This window comes from Petaurus breviceps, unplaced genomic scaffold, assembly GCF_028583685.1.
Source record: "Petaurus breviceps papuanus isolate PSGF00001 unplaced genomic scaffold, PetGlider_PUasm1.0 140, whole genome shotgun sequence".
In the NCBI taxonomy this organism is placed as follows: Eukaryota; Metazoa; Chordata; class Mammalia; order Diprotodontia; family Petauridae; genus Petaurus; species Petaurus breviceps.
In genome coordinates, this window is record NW_027185698.1 from 47,728,057 (window position 1) to 47,738,813 (window position 10,757).

At 42.1% G+C, this 10,757-nt stretch overlaps 1 protein-coding gene across 1 annotated transcript in view; it reads left to right on the forward strand.

Moving 5' to 3' along the window:
• DGKQ (diacylglycerol kinase theta) overlaps window positions 1-10,757 on the forward strand; it is a 103,226-nt gene that overhangs the window by 20,758 nt on the left and 71,711 nt on the right. The window contains exon 3 of the mRNA XM_069071692.1: window positions 3,917-4,016. Coding sequence (XP_068927793.1) covers window positions 3,917-4,016 — 100 coding nt within the window. The remainder of the gene's footprint in view (window positions 1-3,916; window positions 4,017-10,757) is intronic.

Consider the following 10,757-nt stretch of genomic DNA (forward strand, 5'->3'; position numbering starts at 1 on the left):
AGAGAGAGAGAGAGAGAGAGAGAGAGAGAGAGAGAGAGAGAGAGAGACAGACAGACAGACAGACAGACAGACAGACAGACAGACAGAAGACCCTCAGGGTTTCAGGCCAAAACAAAAACAACTTCCATTTATATTAATTCTGAGCCAATCACGGCCCAAACTCTTACCAAGTAGGGGTTGGCCTGGGACCTATTGTTGCCCAGTCTATCGGAGCCAGAGTGATTTGGGATTAAGTTTAGTCTTTTAAGAAAGAAGGAAAAAAAGTTTGGTGCTCTGTCTAAATGGAATGTAAATTTTAATCTTAGAGATAGAGAGAATCTCCAAGCAGAGAGGTTTAAAGTGACTGGCAGAGGGAAAATCTGAAAGTGGCAGTGGGGAGCAAGGAATATACTCATGACTCTCTTTCTAGGGCCAATATCTGACTCACACTCCTTTCTGAAGGAATTTTAGTACCTTGGCTCACAGTCTTTCTCTCTACCTCAAACCATGTCCAAGTCTCTCCATCCGAAAAACAAAACATTTCACTTAACCTTGTCATCCCCTCAATATATTGCCCTATTTTTCTTCACCCTTTCATTCACCCTTTCTTCACCCTTTCATAGACAAAATCTTAAAGAATCAACCGATAAATTCAGCACCTAGTGTATGTGAGTCACTGTTCTGAGCTCCGGGGTTACAAAGACAAAAGTGAACATTACCTGCCCTCAAAAAGTTGAGATTCTAATGGAAGTGACACAATTCACATGTATAGTTCTATATAAAACACTTACAAAGTAGATACAAGATAACCTTCTGGGAGAAAGGTGCTAGCTACTAATGGGAAGGGATAGAGATCAGGTGGGAGGAAAAGCCTCTTTTCTCTCTTTTTTTTTTTTGGAAAAGTCTTTTGTAGAGAGTGGATTTTGAACTGAGTCTTTCAGAACATTCCCAGAAGCCAAGGTGAGGAAGGAGGTCCATTTCTTGTGTTAAGGAACACTGGTGCAAATGAAGTGACTTGTGACTTCAAGAATTCAAATTGAGATGAGGGCCTTATGATTTTAAGAATTCGAATTTGGGGAGGGGAGGGAGGGAGAGAAAATTTGAAACTCAAGGAATTGAGGAACTGAATCTTGTAAACTAAAAGTAAACAAACAAATTAATAAAGACCAAAAAATTTAAAAAAAAAAAGAATCCGAATTTGGCCGGACCATAGAGTGTGGGAGGTGTAATAAGGCTGGAAAGGGAAAAAAAGATCTTCTATACTCCTTACTTTGACTTCTTTATTTTCCACTTATTTGTCAGCCCTTTGTAATTTGGCTCCAGTCCCACCATTCACCTGAAACTGCTCTCTCCAAGATTACCAGTGACCTCTTTCTTGGCTAAATCCAATGGTCTTTTCATAGTCTTTTGAGCTCTACACCTTTTTATACTGTTGACCAACTACTCCTGGATTATTCTCTTGTCCCTGGAATTCATGACATGGCTCTCTCCTTGTTTTCCTCCTACCTCCATCTAAAGGAGGGAAATAGTTTCTCTATTGCCTTCACTGGACCACTATCCATCCCTGTCTCCTAATTGTATGTATCCCCCAATGCTCTGACTTGTGTCGTCTTCTCTTCTTTATAGTCTTCTCCCTTACTTAGTTCATCAGCTCCCATGGATTCAATTATAATCTCAATAAAGATAGCTCCTATCTATTTATGGAGCCCTAGTGTTTCTCCGGAAGTCTAATCCCACCAAATGGAATGGACCACTTGAAAGCTTTAGTGACCTTTCCGTTCCCTGAGGGATTCAGGGAGAAGCTGGCTGGCCACTTTCCAGATGTCAGAGGGGATTCAGATTCAGGTAGGGATTGAAATAGATCCTCTCAGAGGGCCTGTCCAGTTCTAGATCTGTGATCCCATGATCTTCCAATCCCATACCTCTAACTGCTTATTGGACCTGCCCACCTGGGTGTCCTTTCAGTATCTCAAAATCAAGATGTCTAAAACAACTCACTCTTTTTTTCTCTTATACCTGCCCCTCTGTTGAACTTTCCCATTTTTTTTTAATGGTGTATGATCATCCTCCTAGCCACGATGGAGAGAGTTTTCTTTATCAAGGAACACTTTGATGGTGCAGTGGATGAGGCATTGAACCTTAGAGTCAGGACCTAAGACACTTTCCAGCATGTGACCATTTCTAGCAAGACACTTAATCTCTCTGAGTCTCAGTTTCCCCAGCTGTAAAATGAAGGAATTGTGACCTCTGAGGTTCTTTCTGACTCTAAATCTGTGATCACCTTCAACCCTTGCATCTGCAGTCATTTGTTAAATTTTGCCTTCTACCTCCACAACAGCTCCTGATCCTTCCCCTTTCTCTCCACTTTTACAACCAACATCTTATTTCAGGCCCTTATCAGTTCTTGCTTCAGTTGCTCCAATAGCCACCTAATCTGTCTCCCAACTTTCAGTTTTACCCCCTCTCTGGTCTATCTTCCACACATCTGCCAAAATAATATCCACAATGCATAGGCTTGACTATATCACTTCCCTGCTCAGAAATCTTTCCTGTTACTGCTAGGATAAAAGGTAAATTCAAATTTAAAGTCTAGAATTTAAAACCCTCCAAAATCAGACTTCAGCCTAACTTTCTAGACACTCTGTATTACTCACCTTTATGCATTTTATGTTCCAGCCAAACTGGATGACTTAGATGTTCCCTGAACTTGGCTTTCCATCTCCATTCTCCGTGTACTTGCTTAAGCTGCGCCCCCCTCCCCTCCGCCCCCCAGCAATGTACTCCTTCTTCGTCTCCATTTATTTTATCTTCCTTCAGGGCTTTGGTCAGGTCTTCCTTCGTTCCTCCATGAACTTGGTTTTCCAGTTAGCTCTTTCTCCTCAGTTACTGTACCCAGTAGAACAATGGTTCCCATTTAGTGGTTTGTAAACCCATTGAGGGTCAAGACAGTTCTTTAATGGCCTTTTATACAGCAAACGACTGCCCAACTATATTACAAATATATTTTTGCTTCAGATAACAGGCATGTGTGTGTGTTTTATATTATAATTATAGTCACAATGTAAATTTTAATTCAGAACTTTGGGGGCAACAGTTATTTTACACAGTTAATGAATAAAACTGAAGAATATTAAGAGTAGTATGTTGAAATACCCTGAAGATTTGTGCGCAATTTTTTGTTTTGTTCCTTGAACAAAACAAGTTGGGAATCATTCCTGTAGAACAGGGAGTCTTTGAAGGCGGGGCTGTTTGGTTTGTGCCCTTTTTATCTGAGTGCGGAGCACATAGTAGGTGTGTAAGAAATCTTGGCTGAATTGGATCATTGACTTTGAGTGACTCACTTAGCCTCTTTTTCCTCATATTTAAAATATGGCTAACAAGAGGGACTCTGTCCCTTAGCCTTCCTGTGCCACGGGTGCCAGGAACAGTTGGGTATGAAAGTACTTTTTCAGTGTCTCTGCCATACTGCCAGAACGGCACTGTGCTTAAATAAAAGCTGTTCCTGCTGCACCTTTGGGTTGGTTACGGTTGTGACATGAATTTCCCAGGGTTGTTGTTGGAGGTACATTTTGTAAACCTTAGAACTCTAAGATTATTGTGATGATTCAGGTATTTTCTACCCTGATGAGAGGCAGTGTAGACCAATGGATATCCCACAGGATGAGGAGCCAGGAGAGCCCTGAAATTGAGCGACAGAGATGAGGATACCTTTAGCACCTCCCTTATGGGATTTTTGTAAGGACTGAATGAAAAAGAGTACATTAAAAAAAACATTTCACAAACTTTAAAATGACATGTAGACATCAACGATTATTGTTGCTGTTATTCTTAGAACCCTTGGGATAAGGAGAAGTCTTGCTCAAACTTTTGGTCTTGTGACCCCTGTCTAAAGCAGGAAGATGCCACTTACTGATGGATGCTTGTGTCCTCTTGGCAGGTTCCAGTGGCACACTGTTTTGGGCCCCCAGGACACTACAAGAAGAAGTTCTGCATTGTCTGCAGAAAGCCACTAGATTCCCTTGCATTTCGCTGTGAAGGTAACTTTAAAACGATTCTGTATCTTTAACTGAGCCATTTTTATGTTCTGTGAAATTTTTAGGGAATTCACTTACTCTTATTTCTCTCTCCCTAAAAAAGTTTTTATTGATGCTTTTTAATATTTTTATGTTGTTAGTCACCTTTTCCCTCCACAGAGTGGAGGAACATTTTTTGTCACAACATAGTCAGGCAAAACAAATCAGCACATTGCTCATATTTGAAAATGAATGCCTCTTTCTGTACCTGTGGTTCACCACCTCTTATTAACAGAATGCTTTACCTTTAGTCCTCTGAAGTCCTTATTGGTCACTGTGATGATCAAAGCTCTGATGTCTTCAGCATTGTTTTCCATTATATTACTGTGGACATTGTCTTATTTCGATTTATCAGAGTACAGTGGAAAGTATACTAGTTTGGTAATGAGAAGACCCTACTTCAGGCCCAGTTTCAGTGCTAGATGTTGGACTGCAAGGGTCTCAGACCAATCCAAGAGAAGAGGAAAGGGCTTGGGAATTTTCCGAGATGCAGCTCCTGCTGATCCTGTGACTCAGACAGCCCTGCCCTGCCCTGCCCCTTGTTCTCTCAGCCAAAGACCTCAGGAAGTTTGAAGTACATCCCAGTGTGTTCAACTTTCCCATCTCCACACTACATAGACATACATGGAAAATCATGCAGGAAAGCCAGACACCTGCCAAAGTCATACTGTTATTCTACAGTGGGACTCTCTGGACTTTGCCACTGTATTTTCACTGCTTCCCCCCTCTGGCCCTATGGCTCCCTTCTCCCACTGTTGAATTCCTTTTGCAACCTTCATTTTGTGAAGGAGCCCAGATCAGTCACCTTTCTTTCTCTGGACTTCACCACCATGCCCTGTGATGGGTTAACACCCTCTCATGTCATCTCCCTCATTTAACTCCCTCTTATATGTTCTATGTTGTCTTCCCCCCTTCTGTTGCCCATAGACAGTCTTAGTTCTCATAAGAGCGCTGCTCCCTCTCCCTGGGCTCAAGTCTTCTGCTTCCATGATTCTACCACATACCCAAAATTATACAGTGATTTGAACTGTCTCTGCAAAGATCCCAATAGGTAGGGTGGTGTAGTGAGTAGAGTACTGAACTTGGAGCCAGGAAGGCCCAGATGAAAATCATGCCGCTGATGCTTATTAGCTCTGTGATCATGGGCAAGTTACTTGAGCCCATTTCCTCACTTACAGAATGGAAGATAATAATACTTGTAGTATCTCTATCTTGTGAAGTTCAAATGAGATTTTCCTAAATATCACATAAATATCCTTTCTGGCTCAGTCTATGTTCAATCCAAGATCAGTATTTTGGAAAAGTTGCTTCCTTCCCCCAAGCTTCTGTGTCTATGCCTGTAAAATAGGGTTTATGAATACCGCCTGGCAGATTGTGGTGGACCCCTATCTCCCCAGAACAGCTGTCAGTGTGCAGGGGTGTGTGGGCGGTGCAGTATGGGTTGACCTTCGGAATCCTTCCTGACCGAAGCTTTAGCCTCCATCATCAATGTCATCGTCATCCTGTGTGTGTGGAGGCATACAACTTTACGTGACAAAGTCCTTTTCTGCCAGTTATCTCATAGTGGTTCACACAGCAGAATGGGAGTGCCAGCAGGGCAGTTATTATTGCCTCTCATTTACAGCCAGGAAGCCAGATCTCAAGGAAGCAAAATGAAGGGGTTATGGTAGCTCAGGATGTTTAAAATCCTCTGAGCTCTCAATCTGTGATGTCTTGATCTGAAGTGATTGTTACCCAGAGTCACACAGAGATAAAGGGAGAGTCAGGACACCAACATAGGTCTCTTTCCCATCTAAGTCTGGGTCTCTTTCTTATTGACCGATAATTATAATCACCAAGTTTCTTTGGGTGCTTAAGGTGGACCCTTGACCAGAGATCTGAGTCCTAGGCTTAGTAGCCCTCCAGTACCATCATACTTTGCTTCTGGCTACTGCCCCTAAAGCCTTTTCCTGACTGATGGGTTGGGCTAGGAAACTCATAAGTCCCCTTGTCATAAGCCCCTGAGATGAGCTTGATCTGCCCATCCCTGGTCCTGTTGCCAGCCCCATAACTGGGAGATCATATTACTTCAAATCCAATTAGTCTACCTTTTTTCTAACCCTGAAGATAACTCTTTCCATTGATTGGAAATCCTGGAAAAGGACAGGAATTGGAAGCTCATTACAAGAAGCATGACCTTTTTATCTTCTTAGGCTTATAATGATTTGTTTACATTCAGTATTATTAGTTGTTTTGCCTCAGAGATGTCAACCAGGCTGTGAGCTTCTCTGGGGTGGGACAAGATATTTCTTTACCTCAATCAATGCTGTAAGTGTGTGATTAGAAGACCTGGGGACCATCTACTAGCTGTTTGACAATGGGCACCTCTATCGGCCTCAACTTTATTGTCTGTAAAATGGAGGTAATAATATTTACACTGTCTCCCTTAGGGGGCTGTTGTGATGATTTGACAGTTCAGAAAATTTAATTTATTTAGGTGCCTGCCATGTATAAGGTTTGGTGTTCAGGACTGGGTAGATGCAGAACATGGATAGTCCTGTTTTCAGGAAGCTTTTAGTCTTGTAAGCAATACCTAGGTAACATATAACTGTCACACACTGAGCTCTGGCATTAGGCCCAAGGAAAGGGAGAGGGGGTGCTTCATGCCTGTCATAACTGTCTGCCTACTTGGAGGGTCAAGAATTCATAATCATTGAATCCCTCCACCCTTCAACAACTACCCTGACTCAGCATCCAAGTTTCCAGTTCCATTTCCCACAGGGCACTGATATTCCGAAGCCTACTGTGACACTTCCAGCTACAAGTACTTTATAAAGTGGCCAATAACAGCAATCGCTGTCAGTTTCCAGGAAGGGAAGGATCATTTCTAAACCTCAGACCACCTCTGATGGAGAGATATGCAGCTCTTTCCACAGAGATCTTTTTGAATAATATAATAATTTCCATTAAGTGTAATGCTTTAAGGTTACACAGAGCTCTTCTGCTCACAAGAGAGCTTAGAAGAAGGTCAAACAATTATTATTATCCCCATTTTAAAGAAGTAGAAGCTGAGGCTAAGAGAATTGAAATGTCTTGCTCATGATCCACCAGCTGGTATCTGGTATTTGTCTGTGCCTGGCTTCCAGCCGCTGGCCCCAGACACTCAGGTTCAGTGCTATGCATTTTAATGACTTCAGTGCCCATTTGGAACAGTAGGTGCACAGGAGACTGGTGTTGTTAGATTTGGCATAGACAAAGTCAGATTTCCTTGTGAGCAGCATTAAAAACAGGGAGCTAACTGCCCTTTTATGTGTATCAGGCAGAAGTTAAGGTAAGCTTGAATGGGCAAGAGGCAACAAGGGGCTGGGGCCTGGAGTCAGGAAGACCCAAGTTCAAATCCAGCCATAGACACTTGCTAGTTGGGTGACCTTGGGCAAGTCATTTCTCCTCTCTCAGTTTCCTTGACTCTAAAATAGGGATAATAATAGCACCTACCTCCTAGGTTATCCCGAGGGTCAAATGAGATAATATTAGTAAAGCGTTTAGGTACTGTTCTGTTTCATTGTTTATTTCCATCTTCCTTCTTCCCTCCCCTAGCTTTAAGCTGTTCTGCACAGAAAATCTCAGAACTGGAAGGACTTCAAAGATCTTTAGTGCAGTGTAGGAGTTCTTAGGCACTTTTGTGTTATGCACTCCTGGCAGTCTGGTGACATCTGGAGACCCCTTCTCAGAATAATGTTTATAAATGCATGAAATGAAATACATGCATGGGGTTACAAAGGAAGCCAGTTACAGTGAAAAACAGTTGTTGTAGTTCAGTCGTTATTTTCTAGTTGTATCTGACTCTTTGTGACCCCGTTTGGGGTTTTCTAGGCAAAGATACTGGAGTGCTTTGACATTTCCTTCTCCAGCTCATTTTTACAGTTGAGGAAACTGAGGCAAACAGGGTTAAGTGACGTGCCCAGGGTCACACAGCAAGTAACTCAAGTTTTCCTGACTCCAGTCCTGGCTCTCTATCTACTACGCCACCTAACTGCCCTTACAGTTAGAGATACAGAAATACAATTATCAACATATTAACCAAGATTACATACCCCAGGTTAAGGATACGTGATCTTGTCCAACCTGTAATCCAAGAGGCTCTTCTGCAAATGGTCAGCCTGGTCTCTATTTGAATATCTCCAGTGAGGGGAGCTCACTCTCCCAAGACCAGCCACTTCGCTTACTTTTCCTTCCGTTGTGCCAGCATCTGCCTCTTTGCAGTCTGTTGCCGTTGTTCCCCATCAGTTCTGCCCTTGGGGACCAGTGTCAGCTACTTCAGAGAAGTGCTCTCATGTTTCCCCTGAGGCCCCCCTCCTTTACCTCACCAGGGGTTTTAACTTGGTTTTCTTTTACTCTTTAGTAAAAGTATTCATTCTCTTAAAATGTTGCATTTGTCTTCTGAGAAAAAAAAACCTTCTGAAAGTCTTTACCCTAACAAATGAGACAGCTGCATGCACACATACATGCACACACCCCCAAAATGATAGAGTGATTTGAACTGTGTCTGCAAAGATCCCAATAGGTAGGGCGGTGCAGTGAGTAGAACACTGGACTTGGAGCCAGGCAGGCCCCAATTAAAATCGTTCCGCTGATGCTTATTTGATCACAGGCAAGTTACTTAACCACCCTGAGCCCATTTCCTCACCTATAAAACGGAAGATAATAATACTTGTAGTATCTCCCTTATTGGGTTCTTATAAAGTTCAAATGAGATTTTCTTAAATATCACATAAATGTCTCTTCTAGCTCTCAGTCTATGTTCTTGTGAGTCTTCCTTTTAGCATTCAGATTCTGCCAGTAATTAACTATGTGACCCTTCCTCACATCCTGAGCCTCAGGGATGCCTTTTGTAAAATGAAGGATGATCGCTGTGGTCCCTTTCAGCTTTGACCCCTTCGAATCTAAGATTAAAGTTATTCATGGGAACTTCCAACAGCAGCATTTACTCATTTGATCGACCATCATTTATGAGATTCCAGTAGTGTGCCAATACCTGGGTTAGTATGCTGGATGAGATGAGATAAGGCATGGACCCTGTCCTCCTGGAGCAATCAGTACTTCATTAAGACACAAACCCAGATAACTATAATACATGAAGTTACAATGTATATTGTAGAGAGGGGCAGCTGGAGCTGGCCATGTTTTGAGGGTACCAGTGTCTTGGGTAAATTCGACAGTAGGATTTACTATCTTCCTAGGGACCCAGTAGGGCAGGCTTATCCTGTGGCAGAGGAGATCTCACAAGGACCATTGATGATATTTTCTCTTATTTAATATGTAGAGAATGTGATTTTTCTAGAAACAGACCATGAGCATATAGACTCCAGGGCCAAGTGGAGCAAGGGCCTTGAATTGTTGTAAAGAAAGTGATTCTCAAAGACTCTACGGATGCCAACTCATTGCCCCAGTTAAAAGTTTGCCTCTAAGTGCTGGATTGATGAACAGACTTGGTTCTAAAAGTTTTCTGTGATCCCAGATTTGAAGAATCAGTGCATCTTAGGAAGTTATAAATGTCTCTTTTCAGGAGGCTTTTGTGCTTCTGAGGGCTTTGCCATGAGCCTTGTATTCCATTCTATTTAATACTGGGAATGTTCATGGAGTTTTAAGAGTAATGGTGCCCAAATTGCTGGACTGGTCTGACCTCGGGAATTTATTTCTTGGCATCCTGGCTCCAGTTTCCACAAGGTAGTTCTCAAGCCTTTTCCTATGGGTTTCTTCCATCCATCTGCAAATCACCTCTCCATCTGCCCTAGTTTTCCCATTGAACAAGACTCTCTTTAGTGCTTCTCAGTATTTAAAGGGCATCGCTAATGGGATGTAGCAACATTCCCCCTTCATTAGCATAGGAACTCACAATACTTGAATGTTCAAATGAATCTCTGTTACTTCCATGCTGAAGTTGCCCTATTTATGATAGTAAAATATACTGCAAACAATCATGTTTCCATTAATTATGCCCATTAGGGGCCTTTGGCCTTTGGGAACAGTCTGGTCAGGGCGGGAGACTCTGGCATACATTTAGTCCTTAACTGTCTCACTTTTTTCTCTGAAATCAGGAAAGACTTATGCCATCTCCAGATCAGTCTTCCTGAGGCTGGTTCTATCTCTCTCTCTCTCTCTCTCTCTCTCTCTCTCTCTCTCTCTCTCTCTCTCTCTCCCTCTCTCCCTCTCTCCCTCTCTCCCTCTCTTATTTGGTATTTTATTTTTCCCCAGTTACATGTAAAATAATTTTTTAACATTTGTTTTTAAAACTTTGAGTACCAAATTCTCTCCTTTCCTCCCTCCCCATGCCCCTCATTGAGAAGGCAAGCAATTTGATACATGTGTACTCATGCAAAACATATCCATAATAGTCAGATTGTGAAAGAAACCATAGACCCCCCCCCCAAAAAAAAACCACTATCAAGAAAAATAAAGGGAAAAAAGTATGCTTCAATCTGTATTCAGATACTATCAGTTCTGTCTGTGGGAATGGATAGCATTTTTCATCATGAGTCCTTCAGAGTTGTCTTGAATCGTTGTATTGCTGAGAATAGCTAAGTCATTCACAGCTGATCATCTTACAATATTGCTGTTACTTTGTACACAGTACATTTTTGCTTTGCATCAGTCCATATAAGTCTTTCCAGGTTTTTCTAAGAGCATCCTGCTCAACATTTTTCTTCTCCTTCTCCTTCTCCTTCT